Source organism: Coloeus monedula, assembly GCF_965178545.1.
Source record: "Coloeus monedula genome assembly, chromosome: 10".
NCBI lineage: Eukaryota > Metazoa > Chordata > Aves > Passeriformes > Corvidae > Coloeus > Coloeus monedula.
Window position 1 is genome coordinate 11,694,533 of NC_138790.1, and position 24,549 is coordinate 11,719,081.

The 24,549-nt window shown below is 36.9% G+C and overlaps 1 protein-coding gene across 1 annotated transcript in view; it reads right to left on the minus strand.

Moving 5' to 3' along the window:
• Window positions 1-24,549, minus strand: part of SLC9A9 (solute carrier family 9 member A9) — a gene marked incomplete at both ends in the record, with an annotated part of 176,634 nt that overhangs the window by 54,525 nt on the left and 97,560 nt on the right. Inside the window, 3 exons of the mRNA XM_082287798.1 lie at window positions 15,020-15,173; window positions 20,763-20,874; window positions 22,644-22,757. Of these exons, the coding sequence (XP_082143924.1) occupies window positions 15,020-15,173; window positions 20,763-20,874; window positions 22,644-22,757 (380 nt within the window). The remainder of the gene's footprint in view (window positions 1-15,019; window positions 15,174-20,762; window positions 20,875-22,643; window positions 22,758-24,549) is intronic.

A 24,549-nucleotide genomic window follows, 5' to 3' on the forward strand; every position in this document is an offset into this window, starting at 1 on the left:
AACTCTTATGCTAAAAGTAGCTTATTTGATATGAAAATGTTAAAAAATTATTAAAAATTTGCTTTGTTTAAATTGGAAAAAAGCTTTTCAGGCTTAGTTGAGATGGAGACACCTCTGGAGAAAAATGTGGTTACAAGGGTCACATCACTCAGGAATACTGTGTTCAAATTAGAGAAACTGAAAAATAATAACACATGAAAAATAATGAGACTTGAATAATTTTAAAAAAGTGTAGGAGAAGTTCAGATATGAGGAGTGTGCATGGTAGTAGCTGAGATATACAGGACAATTATCACTTTCTCAGCAAGATGTCACTTTGCAATTTAGATTTCCCCTGAGTTTTAGATCTCAGATGAGTACTGGGACTCAGAAAATAAGAGAATCCCTTGATATCATATATAGTATTGATGAAGCATTGACTTCAAAGAAAGGATGGGGTTGGGTCCTTTTTTTGGTAGTAATGACGTTATTTCTTTTGAGGACCAAAGCAGTTAATCCCAACAAAGGTAAGCTTTTGAGATACTGAATCACAGCACAGTGTAGAAAGGTTGTCATGATGTGGCTGTAATGCCTCCCATCCAAAATCTTTATCTGTTTTGGGGGAATAAAAAAAAAAGGGGGGAGGTATGTTTTGATTTCCCATACTTTATTTAAGTCAATGATCTTGTATTTTCAGTAACACCTACTGGGACTGATCACAACCTACATGTCTTAAGGAGCTACTGGTGATGGCAGGTGCTTTTTTTGCTTTAACTTAAGATAATGCAAATGGAGAGGTTTAGACACACAGATGCATCTGTGTATCATCTTTTCAATAAGAGGCAGTACACAAAACACAATATTGACCAGCCTCCCTGTGCTTTAAGAATTTCATTATTATTACCATACCTCTCCACATGCTGTGAGGAAGTCTACAGATCAAATGCTCTGTACACAATATTGAAAGTGTATTAATAAAAAATCCCTGGAACGTTATTAAAAATGCATTTTCAGTTAACGCAAAAAGACAGAAACACCACAGCGTTACAGAAAATATCATTTTTTGCACATAGTAAATATAAAAAAAAAATTAAGGAATTAGGCCATTTTATTTGTGTCTTACTTAGGCTTCTAATAAATTTTGTCAGTAAGGAAAAATGAGAACTGATTTTACAGAAGATCTGTATGAGGAAAAGAAACTGTGTGCAGATATATTTTGACAAAATCCTATAGATGAGATTAGTCGATTTCTGGCTCAGAAATAACAGTTCCCTTCAGTGAATTATGTCAATGATTTTTAGAGCAGTAAAATGTTTGTTCTCTGAATCACTTTAGGTGTCTGTTCCTTTATTTTCCTTGAAAATAAACAGTTACAGCATTGGAAAGAAGCCCAGGCCGTGGTAGATGCATTATATTATTGCTAATGTGATTAACCTGAAGTAAAACATTAAATCCTCCATGAGGCATTAGTCTAAGTAATGAGATGACCAATTCTAAGTTCCCTGGGCTCATGGCATGGGAAAAAACGTGTATCATGCACTTCATCTCTTGCATTGACATTTAAAATTTATCATATGAAGCTGCTAGTGGGAGCAATTGTGCACAGAGTAAGGGAAGAGTAATGCTGGTCAAGCTTAATGCAGGTTACAACCAAAACATGCTGAGTAAATGCTTCTGGCTTTGCTGCTAAGAACTGGTGCCATGAAAGCTGTCACCCATCTGCCCATTCAGGCTACCCTTTTCACAAGCAGTTTGTAAATCAGCTGCATTGCTTAAGATCATATTTAATTCCTGCTTTGAAATATCTTCACGTAAATTCTGTCCGAAATGTTCAGAACAGCAGGGAATAATAGTAAGGACTTGTATGGATTGATTGACCCGAAGCTGTACAAAGCAGGTTGAAGGTATATTCTCCTGTATACCGTATAAAATATGCTGTACTATTTTTTTAAAACAAAGATTAAATCAAAATGGCATTTCTGAATTCTCAACACCATGAAGCACAAGGGTGTGTAGAGCTGAGGTCACTCTGCTCGTAGGCAGAGACACCGCAGTGCATGATCTGAGCAAGCACTGATAGGATCTTCCTGTATTTCCTTATTGAGGAAAAAGGGCTCAGACTCAGGAAAATGTTGGGTACTAAAACAGAAGAGTTTTGCCTAAATTTTCATTGTCTGATGTGTACAGTGCCAGTATTACCGTTTTGTTTAAATGGCAGAAAAACACCTGCGCACATTTGTGTCACAACACACTTTAAAGCCACTTTAAATACAGCAGGATAAACAGAAGTGTCTTTTCTGAAGGCAATGTTCTAAAACACTGCTTAATGGAAAATTTAACTTTTCATTTCTTTTACAGCACTTTGCTTCTCAGCAACACAGAATAAAGCAATGACTCAAAGACACCCATTTTATTTAATTTTTTACTATACCATTGAAACCCCCAAACCTACGTAGATTATATCCACCTGATGTAGCAAATATCAATTAAAACACAATAGTCTTTTTGACAGAGTGACTGTAGAAGTGCTGGAAAAGTATGCTTCTCTTTGTCTAGTGTTTATGCTGTTCCATATTTTTTTTTGACTTGGGAATAAATTCATTTTTTGGAAGAGAATAAGAGCTTAAATGGAATGTAAATGATCCAGAAGCTCATGTCTGGTGCCCTAACATAGGTGAAATTCAACTTGTGTACATCTATTTCCATTGTGTTACATGGTATTCAGGAGAATTGAGGAAATGTCAGGCACTTGTTTTGCATTTGAGCATTCTTATTCTGGAAAAGCAAAGCTTTCAGATGTCAATGTTGGCTTTTTCCTTTTGTGTCAGCAACTCAACTGTGGTTGCAAACCACTCGATTCTGCTAATTCTGTTGATCTCAAGTGAAAAATTTCCTAATTTTCTTTTGGTAATGAACCAAATTGGCATTTTTGCCTTGTTTGCTCGGGGTTCTCTCATAAACATGTGTTTTGCGATTTTTTTAATACTGCCTGGACCAGTCTTTGCATGCTTTTCATGAACACCCAGGAGGAGGTTTAATCACCCCTTTGTTGAATAGTACTTATTAATTGGGAAACACTGGTAAAACATTTTCATTTTAATGAAATAAAGTCTATCTTTTCACGAGTGCATTTAAAAACACTCTTCAAACTTTCTAGTGTTTGGGGTTTTTTCTTTAAATTTTGTTTTGTCTTCTCTTTATAGCTATATACAGCTTGAGCAAAAAGCCTGAAGCACCCAGTTGAAGTTTAAAATGAGTGCAGCGGAAAAGGAGTGCTGGGAGGATGAGATAGGGAGTGTGCTATGAAGTTTCATAGTTTTATTTAAGCTTCTTCTGTTGCTTTGCAGTGTGTTGGGAGGTGTTTGCTGCATCATGGTTAAGAAAGGAACTCCATTTCCATTGCCTTCTTGTAAAAATAAGAATAAACTGCTGCGTGTTGCAGTATGAGCCAACATCTGAATTCTAGCAGTGATGACAAGGAGAGTAATAGCTTGCATGAGATTAAGAAGAGACAAAGTGAGAAAGTAGAGTGAGAAATTGCCTTGATCAGGGATTCTGAAAGTATAGTATACTTCTGCCTACAAGCCAAGAAAATAAATGAATGTCATGATGACAGCCCACTAAGGATCTGTCCCCATTTCTCCACTGCTACACAGCTTCTCTGAGGCTCTGAGTACTTCTCTGTGGCCAGTGACTTCAGGCAGCGTGATATTTCTGTCGTGATACTTTGGCATTGGCTTCAGGTTCCTACCTTACTGAGAAGAGCCAGTAAACTTCAGAGCTGAAAGGCAAATCTAATTCCTAAAACAATCTAATGCCTAAAACTCCCCCCAGAACCACAGAATTATTTAGGTTGGAAAACACCTTTAAGGTTGCTGAGTTCAACCGTTAACCGAGCACTGCCAAGTCCACAAGTAAAGCATGTGCCACATCTACATCTGGAAGAGCAAGAGCCTTCTTCCCTTCTTCTGTGAAACAAAGAACAGATTAAACAATTTTACTTCTTAAAATGTATCATTACTCCTTTCTGGGACATGCAAGTTGAGATATATGTATCGACATAATTGTAATTGTGTTGACATTTGCCTAATCTAACTTGGGGAGCTTGTCACTTGTTTATAATTCTGATTTTCAATGTAAGTGACAGCAAAGTGGCACACATCTATTATGGCTTAGATTTCAAAGTGATAAAGCAATACAAAGAAATGCTCTGACAGAGAATTCAATGTTTCTGTTCCCAGTATTGCATTGAGCATAAATAAGAAAGTACATTGGCTGTAGACTGTCTTTTGGAATTAAGTTGAGCAAATAGAATTAAAATTCAAATATATGTATATGTAAGGAGTACTAGATCAGAAAGCATGTGAGCAATCATTCTTCTGTAGACTACTGAATATGGTACTGGATGATCTGGATTCTGAACTTTACTCTGCAGAAGATGACTGTATTTTAGTTGATAACTGATTTTAAATGGAACAGAAACACTTATTTGGACAGAAGCTGACACTTCCGTAGTGAACACATTAGCCACCAGTCTACAGAATAATTTTATCTCATTTTCTGGTGAAGTAAAATTATTTTCTATCTTCTCTGTTTTCCTTACCTCATAATGTATATGCATACACACGCAGAATTGGTGAGGTTTGGGCTAGAATTATTCCAGAAAGGTGGAAGAAATTGAGTGAGGCAGAGGAAGCAAACCATCAAACCCATGCCACTTGTGGATGCAGCAGGCAAGAGGGAGAGCACAGCTGCTCCTGCTGGGTCTAGATGGGAAAAAGGCTGCCATGGCATTTGTAGGAATCCTTTGGGGTGGAGATTAGAATAGCTCAGGGACTGATTAAGACTCAAATCAAGATGCAGGCAGACTCCCTGAAGCTACACTGTGATTCCTGACCAGGCTTAGTGCTCATGCATAAGTGAGTAGCAAAGACAAGTGGGTAGTTCCAAGGTCATGCTATACAACATCTTGTCTGCTTGTAAGATTAGATTAGCAAAGTGTGGTTTCTTAGGATACCTGTTTGTATTTTACATAACCACCACTTATATAAATGTATAAATATAAACTTTTGTATAAACATCTTTTCTGTATATTTATTTGCAAAGAAAATATTTTGGATTTATAAACCCAGAATTTTGTGTATGCTTTCAAGATTCCTTTACATATTATTTGTCAGTATAACAAAATTATGTATCTATTTAGAGAACTAAAAAATGCAGAAGCAGAATATACTTTTAAGGGCATTGAAATCAAGTACTTCTTGCTGAGATAAGAGGTAATTTTCTCATTTAAAGCTCTTCGATGTACTGACCAGCCAGCCACTGTTGGGCTGTCCCCGATAACTCACTATACAGAAGTCTCTATTATACTGTAATTATCTGTTTATTAAAAGCTAAAAGCCCAGACTGCCATATAGAGCCTCGATTACTTAATATCTGCTTTAATTAAGTTTTCACATTCAACTAATTCTGGAACAATTTGATAGGCTTGTTATCAAGTGTGCCAGACCTGTCCTTCCACTCTACATTTTAAAAAAGAACACAAAATTCAGAACTTGCAGAGGAATGCTTCACAAGAGCTGCCAGTTTCATGAAAGTTGAAGTCACAGTTCTCTCCTGTCACAAAAGTTCCTCTGCAAACCCAGACGTACCCAGTAACATTTTTATTGTTTAGGTTCACTATTGTTAGAATATTTATGTCACAGTCCATATGTTGCCTATGACCCCAAGTCTTCCCAGTTAGCACCTTTCTTCTTGTTGGAAGACACAAGGTATGCTTTGGGGTTTTTTTCTTCATGTAGAGTTTAAAAACAGAATGAAATGTTTTTGCACTTTGTGGAATATTAGATAGCAGGAAGGAAAACCACAGGAAAACTTAAAAAACCCAAGAAAGTTTGAAAATTTTTTGGGTTCTTTCCCTACTGAAATGATATTTTAAGTCATACTGAAAATTTTCATCCCTTCTAAATGAACCATTTACTTAATATTTTCTTGCTGAAGAATTCTAGTATTCTCAGTCAAGTAAAATAGGAGAAGGCTGAACATACACACTTTGGAAATTATGCAAACTAACAAATGTGAAAACCATTAATTCCATGCCCTTCTATTTTTCAGTCCAGCTGACAGTATCACACAGTTCTTAAAATATGAAAGTTCAGTGAGTTTTGAGAGCACTTATTTTGCAGAATGCAACAGTCTCTGACCAATAATAGAAAGAATTAAGCAGTATCTTGTTCAATACTTACAGACCAGGAATATAAGATTCATCTTAGTAAATGTGATCCTTATTTTCTCTAGAGTCTGGTTTGATACCACATATTCATCTCAAACTTTTAAAGGCTCAAACTATTTTTCTGTACCTTTTGCTTACCTTCAAATGACACAGTTTTGACATATGCTTGAAATAACCTGGGTTTCTGCTTACACCAATTTACTTTTGACAGACCAGTTAGAGCTCCAGATTAATTTGGGATATTTTGGTAGAAAGCAATAAATCATCATTTTCATTCCGAGGTTCCTAATAATTAAGATGGTCCCTAGCACTATTTCCGGACAGGTTTGTTTGATTCTTTATTTGTAATTTGAAGAACTTCATCATGTTGACTGCTGCATAGCAGCTACCTTTTGTATGACAAGGAGAAAAGTTTTAATGGGAGAAAAAATTATTGCATTAGATGGAAGAAAACTTTTCTTTTTAGCATACTCAGACATATCAAAACAACACTATTTTAAAACAGGATAAACTAAATAGTTTAATTTACACATATCCAGCTGGATGGATTCTATTACAAACGATAGATTTATTTATAATTTTCTGGAAGTATCCATAAACTATTCAGGTTTTTGGCTTCTGGAAAGTTCATCTTACCATTTCTGTCTAGTAAACTGAAAGGCATGAATCTTTTATTGTTGTGTAATTTTCCTTCTCTCCTGTACCAAATATTCTAGCAATAAAAGTGTATTTTTCATACTTTTCATTTTCTATCTTCAATAGCTGTGTGGAGCTAGAAATACAAGCTGTGTGAGGTGGGATTTAGCTGTCTGCCCTGTTAGGAGACTGCGCTCAAAATTAGGCCCCTCTGGCCAATAAAGACCAACAGAGTTGATAGCTGGAGTCATGTACAAGTCATGCACGAGTCACAGCTGCAATCCAAAGTCTCCTATTCAACATCTGCCCTGGACTGCCTTCACAGCTGCAGTCAGAAAGCTCAAGTCCTTTGTATTTCAGTCTTTTATTTTATTATCAAGCACAAATGTTTATAAATCTTGCTTAGTGCCATTCAGGCAAAATGCTGTGGTGCAAAACTGAGAGAGATCAAATGCACACCTTATCTTTGCAGAGAAGTACCTTGCAAATAAATGACAGGCATTTCAGGACATCACTGAGATTCATTACCTGGATGATTTCTCATTTTCAGATAGAAATGAAAGGAAATTATCCAGTTTCTTTTTTTTATAATAACATCCAATACATTTAATGTCCAATTTTATAGTGCTTCTTGATTTATAGCATTTCCCAGGCTAATCGTGCTCTAGCTACCGTTACAAAAGCAGCTATCATGTTAACCCTTTCAGTGTGGGTGTGCCCCAAGAAATGTTTTCTTTGCTCAAAGATAATTTCATGTGTGATGTTGAACACCTCTGGGTTTGAAGCAGAATGCTTTTCTAATATGACTTCAGTCAGGAACTCCTGACCATTTGCTGTTTCTCGTAGTTACTACGCGTGATGTGCTTACATACCCACAAATCCAGAACTGGTTTCAAAGACCAACAACCAAAGAAAAAGTATCACATCTAGCAATATTTTTGTGTTAATAAAAGGCCTTTGACTCGGTTCTATCCCAGTATTTTAGTCTGTGCTACTACAGGGGATCAAGGGGAACAAAGTGATAAACCAGAGTCTGATTTTCTGCTCTCTGTGACCCATGTCACAAGTAATCAATCCATTACAATACAAATCATTCAAATGCTAAATCACAATGATATTTAATGTGCTCGGTTAAACTTGAAATTACAGATGTTATTTATAGTGGCTCTATGTTCTACAGCTGAAGTCAGAACTCTGCCTTTTCCACTGTCTTCCTGAACCAGTTGTTCGCCACCCTGCTGGGTTACTGGGTAGACAGAGAGTGACTGGCAGCCATGCAGTTTCCTAAGTCAATACCAAATTACTATTTTTCTGTTGTACCCAGAATATTGTGTGCGAACAGTGATGGAGCTCATCAGCAAATGATGTATCTTGAAGATAATGCTCCTTCAATAACTCTGGGACAGTGTCTCCTCTGAGCCATTGTTTTGGGCTGTCCATGAACACACCAAATCTTCCTTGTTAGTTTAGTTTTACTTGAATAATTTTCAAGGTGTTCTTCACAATTGTGAAAATAATTTTTTAAACAGAAAAGTAGATTTTGTGACCTGAGATTCTGCACATAGATCAGTAATATCCTAATGGTGAGGAGAGCCTGGGGGTCAGCAACATGTTTTCTTATGTATCTGCCATTAGTGGTAAGGCAGGAATATTCAAACTATCATCAGTATAAAAGATGCCAGGCAGAAGGCTGTCCTGTAGATGTTCACAGGAGCAGATAGTTGGCCAGCTAAGGGCATTATATTAAAAATAGTTGCAGCATTTATGGTTAGACTTGTTACATTAAATTACAACTGTTTTTGGATTTCAGAGGGGTTTTTTTAGGATTAAATGCTTTTCCAGGCAAAAAAAGCTGTGATCTGTCTTGAAAGCATGTCGGGGTGAAAAAAACCTCAGTGGGCTGAAGAGACTTGGCTGAAATTGGCCTCTCAACAGGAGTGTTTATTGCAGTGTGATTTTAAATACATACTGTACCATGGCTAAAGAGCAATATGACCCTGCAAGCCAGATCAAAATTTTGTTTATTGGAACTATATTTGTTACTGAGAGGGAACACCAGTTAGGCTGATTATGACTATTCTAAACACAAAACAAAATAATAACCAGTACAAAGTGCACAGAAATACAACTGTGCTTGAAAATATCCTGCCTTTAATTGCACTGTTCATCTCTATGTTGTGGTCGCTCACAAAGTACAGTTGAATATTCTGTTTTTAACAGTAAATAACAGATGCTTCACTTCAATGAGACTGTTTTCCAGGACTTTAGGGGAAATATGACCCAAAAGAATACAGTTACAGAAGAGAGAACCTGCTAAGGCCAGGAAAAAACATTCAGCTAAACCTTCTTTTCTAAACTGACTTTCCTTCTTCTTGACATTTGGTGACAGGAAAATATGTTCAAAGGAATACAAGCAAAACAATTAACAAAGTTCATAAAAATTCCTAAGTACTGAATTATGGATCATCTGAAGATATGTACACACACTCTTGGCTGGTACATTGAGAGTGTCTCATGGACTAGCCCTGTTTCAGGAACGATAATCCTTGTATGCCCATGTGAAGGTGAAAGGAAAGCCAAGATGTGTTTCCTTAATTTAGGAATAAATGAGAAGCACTAGAGATCGAGCTCTAGCTTGAATCTAGTTCATAAAGAATGGTTGTAAGATGTACTATCTCATGCTCTTCTGCATGAGCAGAGCAGAACTCAGCAATGCAGCACAATATTCTCTTACCTGGGCAACAGGATTGTTCTTCCTCGCCTTAGCTGACTGCAGCCCTGTTGCCCAGGTCACCTGTCAGGAGACCATTCTTTCCAGTGCCTTTCTGCAGCACACATTTTAACACAACTGAACACAGGAATGCTACTGTAGGATTTGGGAATAATGAAAAGAATATTTTTGTTACTGAAAGAGTAGTGCTATAATCCTAGCCAAGATAGTGTTGTTACTGGGGTTGCTCTGTCGTGAAGTTCTGTCTTTCAGGAGTCTATAACTAGTTGTTAAATGGCTGAGATAAACACAGAATATTCTACCAACCAGGTTTTTGGTTTTTTTGTGGTAGACAGGCATAGTCACACACAGTCAAGGCACAGCATTTCATCCCACTGCCCATCTACATCCCTAACGAGACATTCTGGTAAGCATACACACTGCCTTATAAGGCCTTTGATATTGAAACAAACTATTGGATACTGAAGGAACCAAAATCACTCATGATGAGTGAGATGCTTTTGCTGAGAATGTGAGTTCAGTCAGCCTTGGTCATCCCCACAAAGATATAGTACGCCAGGCCTCAGTATTTAGAGAAAGTTAGATGTTTGGAACTGAAGTTTTAGGTGAACTAGAAATGGTGTGATTTTAAGGGCAGCCAGGCACACAGACAGCTCTTTTCTAAAACAAATTTACCAAAAGCAATGGCCAGCTAGGCACAGTAGTAAAAGTTACTGTTGAATGCTGCTTGGTATTTATTTACAATACGGAATTCAATTCTTCCTATTAACTGAAGAACTGCTGCAAAGAGATGCACAAAGAGTCTGGCAATCCCTTGATAAATGATTACACAAGAGGTGATGATAAACAAACAAGACATAATACCTAGCACAAGGCTTTTGTAGGACATGCTTTATTAACAGCTTTGAAATTTTGCTCTGTCTGTCAGGAGAATCCTTTATCCTCAAACCTCTCATTGCAGATTTACTGTAAAATGTAGCTCTCTATTTTTAATCAGAGTATGGGGAATGAAGGGAATCATATATCCAAAAGCATTAGCAAGTAATTCTCAACATCTCTGAAGGCGCATTTATTGAATACTTCAATTTGACTGTGGACTTAAATGGCTATCTCTGTTTTGTTGTTGATGTATCACAAAATTATTCTCACACACTGATCCAGGCTTATTCATTGTCTGCCAAGAACTGAATATTGTACTCCTTTACATGGGGAGTAAAGGCAATTTTTTTTCCTGTTACAACTCTCAGATAAGTCAGAAGACAATGTATTATTTAGGAACGCGGTACAGCCAGTTCTGCTCTCAGCATGACAGCTGACTATGCCGTATACACCGTGCATGTGTCTCTGTGCTAGGAAATGCACCAGTTACTGCACCAGACAACTGGGAACTTTTAAAGAGGACCTTATTTTCAGAAAGGGAACACTCAACACTTCCTGAAACTCAGAGTTTCAGATGTTTAGAGAAGAGACAGCTAAAATAAATAAGACATTTCCAAAAGTGCATGTTTCATTCTTTTATAACAAAGTTAAGAAATATTCATTCTTTGCCAAGAATTTTAAGACTCATTTTGAAGGCTGCTGTGTATGAGTAAATGCAATAGTAAAATGAGAATTATTGGTATGGATTTCTTTTAAAACTGTGTTTTGACATATAGACACATGTGGACATAAATTCTATGATTAGCAGGTGATATTTCCATGGCTTTAAGACTTTCCAAGACTTTTCCTAGATTCAAGATAGAGTTTAAGTAGGAATATATGTTTTAATATAATTAATTTGTTAAATAAAGGGAAGTAGAATTCTTAACTTCAATAAACAGTGAATTCCTGGGATCTATTTAAGCTTTTTTTTAAATAAAAGCTCTTAGCAGTGCTAGTTTCTTGTGACATAGCTGATTGATGTCACTGCAGTAAATGGGAGATGGAAGTTGAGCCTTTTTTGGTAGCACATGGTTAGTTTCGATAGTGTGTCTTACTATATGTTTTAGCAACAATTTGCAAGTGTTGTATAAGCCATGCATATTCCTGGAATAAATCAACTGGTAGTTATCTCTGAGGACACATCCTAATCTTGTCTCTAAAAATAGAGTGACAGATTATATTTACATTATGTTAAATTTTAACTGAAAAGGAAAAGCACAGATCTGATGCTATTGCTGTGAGGAGAGGGGGGAAGTTATGGAAATTCCAGTTATTATGGAGACAAAGATTGATTTTTTCAGAAGAAGTTTCATTCCTACTCTTATTTTAAAATTGTCATTTTTCTATTCCCTTATATGCCAAGAGTCCTGGTCACTGTTATGAGACCTTCACAATGTAAATCATGGAGAGTGCAATAAATAATTGAAAGATGGTATAATATGTAGGCAATAATATACAGCAAGAAGGCTGTACAGTTCTTGAGTACTGTCTTCTGCCCTAACAGTGTAATGCATTATGGTAGAGCAACTGGTAAATGTATTGGTGTGAGTTCTTTCTGATTTATGTTATTTTCACATATCTTGAATTGAATGGATGATAGATTTATTTATGTTTTAAAACCAAACTGTGGGTAAGTTGGTCTGTACCATGTAAACTCAAGCATTTATCTTATAGGATAAGACTGAGTTGATTGACCTTGAGGAGTTTAGAGTTGCATCTCCTGAACTAATGGTAGGAACTGTAGCCATTTCTCAGAGGGAGAGGGGACACAAAACAGTCTATGTAAGATTCAACCCATCCAAAAAGATTCAGAAATCACATGCTCCTCTCTATTAGTCTCTGAATGCCTCCAGTTCAATTAGATACATTATCTGGTGGATACTTATTTTATGATGAAAAATTGGCAAAAAAAGCACACTCAGCTTGGGACTGTTACTTGCTTGATCATGCTGTTTTTGATCATTCTCTCCTGAGAAGGTTTACCAATACAGCAACTTGTAGTTTATGTAGGGAAAGCCAGTGTAGTCACTGTGACCATTCATACATTTTTAATTTCCTGTAAGCACCTTATTTTGATAATGTGAATAGCTTTAGTTGTTTAGGTTAACTGAGCTTTGGATTTGACCGATAGTGGTAGATCTGATTCCCTGAAGCACTGGGGAATCACATGGAAGAGTTTCAAACTGCCCCAGGATGGAGCCTGAGGTGAGACCAGTTCCCCTCTTCTGTGATTACAGCCGTGGTTACAGAATTTCCCTGGCTTCACCCCTTTTTTTCTGTAATTGATGACACACCAACCTATTCCAAAAAAATCTCTTCAGAGACAATCATATAATTTTTGTATTTGTAATGCAGTTTCCCTTGGCTTTGTGAGCTGACCCCTCTGAACTAGCTTGGAAAATACCATCTTTTTCTTCTAAAGAATCATGGGGATAGACACAGCTCAGAATTGCTGTTCAGGTACAGCTGCCAGCATCCTGGGGTACTACACCAAGCAAGCTGGTGTCACAAGCAACAGCTCCATAACTTTCCTCAGCAAACTCACCTGCTAGAATCCATACAAGTGTCAACTGTCATGAATTACCACCACCTTTAAATACAATTACTTAGCAAAATTACTTAAGACTAAAAACACAAATGCTGGCAACTATGGACAAAATTCCATACTGAGGTGTAATAAATTATAAAGACAAATATCTTCACTATAAGGAGAAATCAGGGCCTCAAGATACATTTGTAATTAAAAATGTCTATTTAAAATTTTATGTCAGTTTGACCTCCTCATAATTTATGAAGATGTATGTTCCAATGTCAAGGAATTAAGTGGAAATTATGAACCTCATAGCTTTATAGTAAGAAAATCTATATCCTGGTTACAAAACCAATTCATTTTATTGGTAAAAATGTCTGGCAGATCTGATGGGATTCAGAGGAAATCCTCAGAGATGAGCATTTAAAATCAATACTGTCTGTGTCTGGTGAAATCTGTTGTACAGGAGACTAGAGAAAGAAGCACATGCATTGAACAGTATAAACAGTTAATATGAGAGTCAGCCCCTCACTTGTGGTCTTGGGGGGCTTTGCGCCTCTGGGCAGCACTAAGTAGCCATTAGTAGTAGAAGAAATGCCATTGCATCCAATTCAATTGCTTGTTAGTGAAAGCACTTGACAATCTTCATTTAAAAATTCCCTAGAGAGCTAAACCAAGAGGGGCATCTAGTGACCCAAGTTCTTAGACTGCATATGTGACTACTGCTCACAGCCTTTTCCCTTACTGAATTCTCAGAATTATTCCTTATCTCCTGTTATAGAAACCCAGGCTCATTTGGTCCCCAAGATCTAATGAGAATTCTCTTCCTCACCCACGTTTCTGTTGCGACACAGAAAAACTCTTGCTGACTGACAGTGAAAAAGTGGTAAATCTCAGAAAGATGACTGATAGTGCCAGAGTGTATCCAAACTGTAATGGCCTTGACTGACATTATGGGACATGAGACATGTCATGATGAAGAATCAAACTGTCACAGAAATAGAAAGCTTCCACACTGTATATGGATGCCTGCATTTTATGTTTATCCAGTGCACTTGTACGCTAGTCCTTATTTTGTCTGCAAGTTTTATCTATGCTCTTTGTAAAAGCCCCAATTTGGTTATCTTCAGCTGCTATTTTATAGCGAGAGTCTGAAATGAAGACTTGTAATCAGGCATCATTTTGTAAACAAGGAAAAGATATGCTATATATAGAATAAATGATAAGGAATTGCGAATTGCAGGCCTATCTCAATACTGAGGTTTTCTGTGGTGATCTTGCAAATCACAGCAGGGAGTTCTGAATGGATTGTGAATTAAGCAGAATCAGTAACCAGCACGAGTACACTCATTATTAAAAGTTGGGTTTCGAAAAAGCACACTTGGAAGGACACTGCATTTCAAATAGATCCTAATTTTCACTCCAGTTTTCTATTTACCTCTCTCTTGTCATTTAACCTTCCTTGTCAATCATTGCTCTCTGTGAATACCAGTGATTATGAAGTAATTTAAAAAATAACATAGCAAAGAAGAATATATGAAATAGCATGTAATAAATTAATGCCTGAATAAGGCACCAGTGGAGGTAGATTTTTCCAGCATATTCACATTATAAACAGAAATACATGATTTATTACATGTTTGTGTAATAACTACGGATTTTAAGATGAGGGCAAAATCTGCCTTTATAGGTCTTTCTTCAGTAGTGAGGAGGACACTACTAACATTTATTCACAGTGTTCAAAGGAGCAGTAGTGAAACAAACTCTTAGGAAACAAGGATGTGTCTGACCTAGGTCTAAACTCATAACAAACTTGGAAAGAGCCTGTTCCTTGTGGTCTGGAGCCTCTTACAGGTAGCTAAATACTTCCTTTGTGTGTGTTAAAGCTCATAAAAAGCGCATATGTAAGCATTAGAAAGTTGTAAGAATATAGTGATTTATCCTTAGGGATCCCGTTCCATTTTGCTGGCTAATGCTGTACAGTACTAACCTGATCTGCAGCCAGGTGAGCATTGGTGTTGTGCCCCCCCCAAACACCCAGACTGTGAAGAACACGATCAGCAGGGCTGTGGTGAACATCATCTGTTTGGGCTGGGAGTCCGTGTCTCGAATGGCCAATGCAAATGCAATCGCACCACGTAAACCTGAGAAAAGACAAGGATGACGAACTTAAAGTGATGGGGAAACACAATTTTAATCTTTTCAGTCCAAACCTAGTTCCAAGGGCAGAAGAAATTTTCAGATCAAAATCCTGCTTATAAAACACTGAATCGTGCTTACTGAAAGGGTGGGATTTAAAGCAGCAACTTTGCAAAAATGAACAATGAAAGTACTCTCATATTTACATAACAATCACACATTTGCTTTACGTCCACTGAATTCTTTGTCTTGAATAATTGCAAATTAAGTTGTAATTTGAACTTAATGCAGATTGAAAAAGAAATCTATATCCTGTGTTGAGTGAGACTACTCAAGAAGTCAGGAGAAAGTGAAAAAGAGGATTGCCATTAAAACCTGTACCCAAATATGCTACTCATTTCTTACTTGAAAATATAGAATATTTCTTTAAAATTCCTTTATAAAATAATTTAATGTTATAAGACTAGTCAGAAAAAACATGACTTAAAAACAATGAATAGTTTTTCAAAGATGATTTTAAATGGCTAAAAGGGGAAGAAATTAATGTACTTGAAACATTATAATAGTTGTAGAATTATACACCCACAGAGACTGAATAAACAAGCAATTACAAAGGTGGTGAAAACAGCTAAATGAATTTTTTAAAAAAAGCCCCTTAGGTAGTAATAAGGTGACTAAATAGGTCTTCACAGAATGCCATGTTTAAAAATTGAGGGAGAAAAAGCCTGCTAGTGCCTGCAGCCCTCAGGATGCATAATACAAATAATACTCTATATTTTACAATGCCTTTCATTTATCTATTTAAATGCACTTTATTGTTTTCTAAAAAAAATCACAAAGTAAGTGTAGAGAGCAAAGTCATTATGTGTATACAATACACACTGAATGCAAAAAGTACTTTGCAAGTATTGAGAGATTAAATCTGGTAATCAAACCTCTTGTAAGGCACTGATGACATATGCAGAATCATTTAATTAACTGCTAAATGCAGCTATTTTTGGCCTAGAACTCCAAAGCTCTTCAAGATTACATAGCTAGAATGTGAATTATTTGGTATAGAAGCTGGGCAGTTTATCTAGGGAACAGCACAAAGCCATTTCTGCAAGGAAGAAGCAGACTGGAGGTGCACTATCTCAGTGGCAGCAGGTTCAAAACACTGCAGGCACACATTGGGCTTGTCCTTGGCTTTGCTTTTCTGTAAAAGATGTCTCTGAGAAAGCAGATGCTTTACTGTTTTCTTACAGGGGAAAAATATCAGCTCATTTTAGACATGTATCTGAGGAGGGAATGAACCACTATTGAAATGGTCTTTTTTCAGTGGTTATAGTGGTAATCTGGATGATAAAACCAGCTACATTTCAGCGGAAAACAGTGCTGCTTTCCACAACTGCATCACACTTGCCATTTGAAATCTAGAACATCTCTTTTTGCAAGAGGGGATGTCTGTCTATCTATCTATCTATCTATCTATCTATCTATCTATCTAACCATATCTATATCTATATCTATATCTATATCTATATCTATATCTATATCTATATCTATCTATCTATATCATCTGTATCTATACATCTATATCTATATCTAAATCTAATCTATATCTATGTATATCATCTATATCTATATCTATTAATTATAATATAATTAAGTGATGTCTTTGCTTCTTGAGCACTGGAATGGCTGTTCCTTCAGTTTAGAAAAATAGTGAGTGACTTCACTGCATTTTTCAGTTATAAAAGACTCAACATGGTCTAGAAGAGATAATTCAGTTTCAACTGAAGACATGTCTAAAGTAAAATAAATAATCAAACAAAGCATTTGCTTCCAAGTAAAGCAGTGGGAAGCAGATGAATGCACCTAAAATGTAAAGACTCAATGAGAAGCAAGGAACACTACTATATACATATATATATATATATATATATATATATATATATCTCAAAATACTTTCCAGGTAGTAATACAAATGAAGGAAGGTAATTTTAACAACCTCAGAAAATGTTAAGGTACTGAAATAGACTGAACTTTAGATTATATTTTCTGTAAAACTTCAGGGAAAAATGCTAACAAAGCCCAATGGAATGCTTGGATGCAATGGACATTGGTACTTCAGCTACACCTGGAGAGAGTGGTGTGGTAGAAGGACAAACTCTGATGAACAATTAGCAGAGATTCTCTCCCCTTATCTTTCAGAGATGCTGCACTGACAGCAGCTCCATATCTCTGTTAATCCATTCATCCTTGGGCTGTATCGCAGATTTCCTAACAGTTTTTTGTATTTTTTTTTGTGCCAGCCATTAGGGATTAATCTTTAAGCAATATTTTTTTAAAGTGCCAGAGCCTTCAAAGCAAACCAGCCCAAGGTTGAGCTCCCACAGAACAGAACCCATGTGCCCTGTAGGGCTGTTAGCCATCCTTTGCCTGCACCCCACACAGACACCTCTCCAAACCCAGCCCTTTGAAGAGCCTGTGAGGGCTGGAGTGTTTGTTGCTGGTGCAAAAAAATCTGCCAGGAAAGAAAACTTTCTTTGGGTAGATCTGGTGTTTTGGTTTCAACTGTAGTTCTCTACGCTTTTCTTCCTTGCTTTCTTTTCTATTTAGCTGATTTCTTTACATCTCTATGTTTCTTGGAAAGGTTCACATTGACACTTCCCACCTCCATGTCTGTATGAGTGTGCAGAAGTAAATGCCTGCACAACAGCTGCCTGTACACCAGCATTTTTTGGTTTAATTCTGCATTTGTGTTCATCCTTTTCAGACTTCACTGCTGCTGTGTAATGCCTTATATTAACAGCAACCACCCCTGTAGCACTGTGTCCCACAAGCCTCTCTGTTGCCTATTTATGTGCTGTAGAGAAGAGGAAAGCAAAGTAAAAAGTAAATAAAGATGTTAGAAGAGTGGAAGGTGATATAAAATCAAAGACTTCAAAGTGTTTCTTTTTCACATGAGTAGAGACTGCTGGACTGCTCACTTTAGCTGATGTTCAACTTAATTTGAGAAGCCCAGGCTTAATTAGTCCTTGTAGAGAAGACTAATCAAGTTTCCATTTACAATGGAATGTTATCAGGAATCATGATTAAAACCAGTTGTAGAAGTGAATCCACCCTCTGTAATGTATTGTTAGAGGAGTGGCAGAAGCAGATAAAGAATGTGATAAATCAAAATTCTACATAATCCACCTCCAAGCCTAACTCTTCCACCTTTTCTCAACTGTATTAATACTCATCAAAAAGCAGAACTTAATGACTTCAGGAGAGTTCTTTGCATAGTAAGGTATAATCAAATGCTAATCGACAATGTACTTGCCTGACCTTAATTGCTTTTCTCAGCAATTTTTCTCAGCAATCATTTTGGTGATTGTGGCAGTGAAACAAGCAGTAAATGTTTGGTGGATTTGGTAATGATAGCACAGAAAACAATACTAACCTCAAATACATTGTTTTTTACACCTGAATGTGTGATGCTGTGGTGAATGAAGTCCATTTTTCCCTGTGATCAGCTAGAACCTGATGTTGTATCAGAACAATGAAGGTGGTAAAACACACGCTGAGGTGGTGGATACCCCATCCCTGGAAACACTCGAGGTCAGGTTGGATGGGGCTCTGAGCAACCTGATCTAGTTGAAGATACCCCTGCTCATTGCAGGGGGTTGGACTAGATAACCTTTAAAGGTTCCCTCCAACCCAAACTCTTCTATGACTATTGCTACTAATCTTTACTAGATAATATTTTCCTTCAAATTCGAATTCAGTGTCTTGTTTACTCGTCAGAAATGTGTCTCTCTTCTGGCAGTCATTGTCCTCTCTGTTATGACTATATGGAGTATGACCAGTTTATAGCGCTAAGAATGTTATTGGTAACTAAGCACAAATCTTGGTACATCACAGAAAATAGAATTACACAGAAAATCTGTGTATGCCGTGTTCTGTGAAGTGCGCAGCTGCTGGCAGTGTGAGAGACAGCCTTTACTATTTTAGTTGCATATTATGCTATTGCTTTATTATAATATAAAGATTTTTTTTCTACAAAATGAGGGGTTTTTTTTCTTTGAAAAATAGTTAAAAATTACTTTTCTGAGAATTTTAACATCTACATTTTAGAAGACTGCAATGCTACTGTTTCAGTTCTCAGCTGCCAGATTGTCCTGGAAAGCTAATGTGTGTGAGTCCTGATGTTCAGCTTCTGGCTGCAGGCTACTTTCTGCTCCTTTTCCACGGAGAATGAAATTTGACTGCAGAAAATGAGGGCAGAAAAGTTAAAGAATAAGAGAGATTGCAGAGGGTTTTTCATTCTGTACTTTAGCTGATGAAAACCAAAAGCCAAAATGGAGCCCAGAAACTAGATACCAAATGATATGAAGCTATTTTTCATGCTTTTGTCTAGTTGGCCACCTGCTAGGCTTACTAGAGGGATCTACAGATACAAGTTACCCGTGGAACAATCGCAAGGGAGCAGTCGGGCTGAAAGGCAGCTCCTGCTGGATGTGTCATCATCCCTCACACCAGTCTTGCTGGAATTAGCTGACATTTTCAGTGGCAGCTTTTAGCAGAAGGATTGAATGGGTATAGAAATGAACTGCTGTGTTGCTCTCTAGAGAGTTGGAATTACACAGGCATAAATGAGGCCCCCTGATGTGGAGTACTCCTGATGAGGAAGCTTGAAATGCCGCACATTGTATTTCACTTGTTATCTGGCTAAATGGATCGCTGTACATCAAGGCTGTCAATCAAGAACTTTTATCCATAAAAAAGTGGAATAAATTTTTGCATAAAAAGAAGGAAAATGAAGCAAAAAAGGTACTGAGTTTCTAATTTTAGAAAATTATCACTAGCATTGGGGGGGTCTGCATTTCTGTCTTTTACTGAACGATATTCTTTGCTTATAAGTGAGTTTTTCCTAACTAGCATCATAAAGGCAAGTGGAATTATTTCTAGCTTGTACAAGTTAAAAAATATGGTATCTAGACGAACTTTAACAGTTCAGGGGATGATGTGCAAATCAGACTAGAACATGGCTCCCTCTTCTGGATTTTTAATTTTTTTTTTTTTGCTATTCTACAATGTTAACAAAATCAATAAAATTAAATATCAAGCTGGAATACATATGAAAAAGTCTGTGGAATTAAAGTGTTCTAGTCTCATGTTTCACAATAAAACTGTTCCTGAAGTTTAAGGAATTGCCAAAGACCATGTCTGATCTGAGTATCAGTACTAACATTGTCCCAGTTGGATATTTATTTGCTGCTGTGTAAAATACTCTCAGGTATACTACGGGTGCCTCTAAAACAGCACAACATAAAAACATGGTATTCCCAAATCGTCATGGAAGTGTAGACAGATGAGGGGACAATGGATTGAAAGACAATGGCTTAATGGGCAGTGGGTTTCCAAAACATTAATTAAAATAGGTCAAGAGCACAGTGAGGTTGATCAGAATGCATCCATTTGCTTCAATACTGTGAAGAGATGACCTTGAGTTTTAAGATAATTAATTATTTGTGATAGATGTGGCTTTTTCTAGTGATAGATGATTATTTTTGTCAGTCATTAAATGTGGACAGGAAAAATACCAAAAATACCAAAATAGCTCTTACCTGAAAACATCATCATGTGCTGAAAGTTCCTGGGAATCTTTTGTTTTCGACCCAAATTCAAAAGGAAAGAAAGTGGGTATATGTTGGAAGCTCTTGCTACAAAAACTGCCACCTAAAATGTAAGATGTTGAGGAAAATAGTCGACAAACTACTGACAAAACCAGAATTAACTTAATCCAAATATTTCTCTAAAATTGTTTATAAATTGTAATTAAAGAAATATGGTATTATTGTCTTTCATTTTTACGTGCCATGTCCTTCTGCTTCCAATAAAACTGTGAAGTGGCAGAGATTTGCCTTCCCCAGACATCCTCGTTTTATATTAATCATAATATATCTCACTTCAATCACTCTACTTCTACTCATCACATTAGTGTCACATGTGACTTCATCTTCAGCCCTTCAGGAAAATGCCCATCATCAATAGCAGAGACAGCATTGTCTCCTTGAGCAGGAATTTGCAGAGAATAAATGTGCTTTTAGACCTGATTATTACTTCCTTGTTTCCTGGCAATTCATATTGTCTATACCCAGCACGTTTTGCTTTTTCTTCCCCTTCTCTGTGGAGATTCTTCTGATGAAGTTCTTTATTACTCCTCTATGGAACTATCACAAAAGTTGCCTCAATTAGAAACATGAGGCCATTATCAGATTTAAAGAATATATATGCTTTTTGCACATTTTGCACATTTTTGCCCTCCCCTTGTCTTGTGGCTCTCAGGGCTCCAATATGATGCTCCCAGTCTGAGACATGCTGTGGACTGGAGGACAGAAGAAATGTTTGAGAGGTGATGTCTGTAGCCTATCAGCTGCACCAGGAGCTCCCTGAAGCTCCATGGCTTGGCAGAACTGGCACTAGGAGCATGCAGTTCTCCTGCCCCTGCTTGGGCAGCCCCTCTGCAGGCTGCTGGCTCTCAGAGACAGGAGGGATAGAGCCAGGTCCCTGCACTGCTCTGCAGCTCAGCCCCACCCAGGGTGCTGCTCCTGCTGCCTCCCCATGCCAGGACAGGGCTGGGGACACAGTGAGCTCTTGGGTCCTTGTTGCCACCCAGCCCAACCTGTAGCCAAGGGAACTCTGGTGCAGTCCTGATTATTCATTTCGAAATTGCATATAAAAGTTACTGCATGTAAACAGTATGATTCCAACTTTCAAAGCTATTATAGTTCATTTAAAAGTGATAAGCAGAGGGCTGCTGCTCTCAGCCAAAAAATTTCATTGCATAAATTGTCAGTGTGAAAAGAATCTATACCACTGTACAAGTAAGATTTGTTGGGAAACCATGGCAGAATTAAAGACACAGAGCTTTTTTTACCAGTCTCTAGGTACATGATGGTGTAAATAATTCCATATAGGCTAGAGATATCACACATAAAGAAGGAAGGATTTGAGCGAAGCAGAACTGTGTGATTTTTAATGACTTCATATCATTTAAGTAGTTTTGGGGAAGTCCTGCTTATGACACACATCTGTCTGGAGGCAGCTCTCCAGTTTGTGGATCTGCTCTGGCTCCAGACAGGAAAAAAGGTTTTGTGTTGCATCTGTCCCCACAGATGTGTCCCAATACTGATCCCAATTTCCCACCCACTTGTAAACCATTGGCAGAAGTTCCCCAGCTTGTTTAAAGATATTTGCCTGTAGCAGAAGAGCAAAACAGCAACTGTACAAAGAACATGTGCTTACATGCATTGGGGCAATGATTAGGATATATGTAACAGATGATTTTACTTGGAATTGACAAAATACTGATTTTTAGTATTCCAGGAACTGATTGGTTTGCTTGTTGACTTTTTTCACACAGAACATGCATTCTTTATATATATATATATATATATATATACACACACGTGCAGAGATACATACTTCTTTAAAGCAAAGGATACAAGTGCACCAAATATAAAAAGAGGATTGAAGATGTGATTTTGAAATGTAAATAGTGCGAGTCCCATGTAGCAGAAGATGACATTCTCAGCCAAAAAATTCATGAACTCGAACAACTTAAATGAGAGAGAAAGAACATAATTATGATTCACGTCTATAACAAAGTACTGAATATCCCAGGTTCCCTTGGAATACAGAACTGTTTAGATGAATGGAATAGAAGTTGGTGCTACTTCAAGGGTGGATTTTAAACCCACCTAATTTGCTATACAGTATAACAAGGTGCCTTTTAGCCTTAAAAATCATAGTTGCTTGCATGTTTTTCTCTGTATATGTAAGCTTGACATAGACAGCTGGTAAAATACATGAACAGCAAGTAAGTTATATGAACTTCAATTCAAACTGCAAGGAAGCTGGGGGAATTTAGTTTCACTCATGTTTACAGGGGTGAGCCTGGGAAATGGCTCCTGGTTATACAAGTGGCTGTACATGATGCAGTCCTGGGTTATGGGTACACTAATGCCTAGAGAGAGAAAAAAAATCCTTAATGGACTTTTAAGGTGTCCCTTTAAAATATAGCACGGTCTTTCTTACTACCATGAATATTATCCTGCAGATGGAAACTCTTATTGCACTGTATGGACATCAATACAAAACTCGTTTCAACCCAAACTATTTAAAATATCATTTAAAGGTATTATAAAATAAGCTTAAAATACATTATTAGGGTAGAATTTCTTCTGTGAAAAAACAAGCAAATCCAAAATATTTATTTGCCTTGAGGGTATATTCTTGATTGTATTTACAACTGATTATATTAAAACTAATAAAACAAATTTTCCTATTTAACTACATCTGGAAAAAATCAATCATTGCTGCCAAATAACCACAAAGGAAAAAAGGGGGCATTTCACTTCTGAAGTCACTTTTGAGCTCAGGATTCTACGCCAACAAATCCTGATGCAGAGTTAGGACTGAAGTTTGTCAGTCTATCTGCAACCAGCCATATATCACTATCCAGAACGTTACTATGGATCTTACTATGGTTTTATTCATCCTCAGTGGGCTTATGTATTTTGTGTAGTATGTTTGTGGTCCTAAAAATAAATATCCAGTAACAGTCACTAAAATTTAACAAAGGAAAAATAAGAGTTGTCACAATCATTAAGACAAATTTGAGAGGCAAAGTGGCATAAAACCCATTAGTATATGGGAGGATATTTTGGACCCCATGGCAGCATCATCAATTATTCCAAGCACACATTCCATAGCCCTCATCTTGTGCTGCAGTACTGAACAACATGAAAACAAACACAAAAAACACTTGCAGGTTAGCAGTCTTAAATTATTTGAATTAAATTTAGATAAGAGAAACCAGTTGTCAAAAACTTCAAAGTATGGGATCTTGTGACCCATAGAAATGATGAAAAATCCTTGCATTTCCACTTGGGAGCAAACATGATCCCATGTCTTTGTGGGAATGTCATCTGATGCGTTGTTTGAAACAATAGAAAGATGTATCAGGAGTGCCATGACAGGATCTACGTCTCTTATAAAATAGATATATATGTATATATTAAAAGCTTTTGAGGGAAGGATACTGCTATGAGGAGTCACAACTGAATACTTTAATTGTTGGGATGAGATAAAGTGCTCCATAGGTTTTAAAGCTGAATAATATTTCATTTTTCATTTAGAAAGTACCATTCAGGACTCTAAAAAATTTAAAGTAGATGTACTATTGATACATTTTAGAAACAGAGATTCTGAAACTAAGTTTCCTTTCTTGTATCTTCAATACTTCTGTTAACATACATTTTTGGAGGAAAACAGATTTTTGCTATATCATTGCTTTTGCTCTATACTTTTTCTCAGCAATTTTACTAAATGCACGCTTTTACTCTTGCC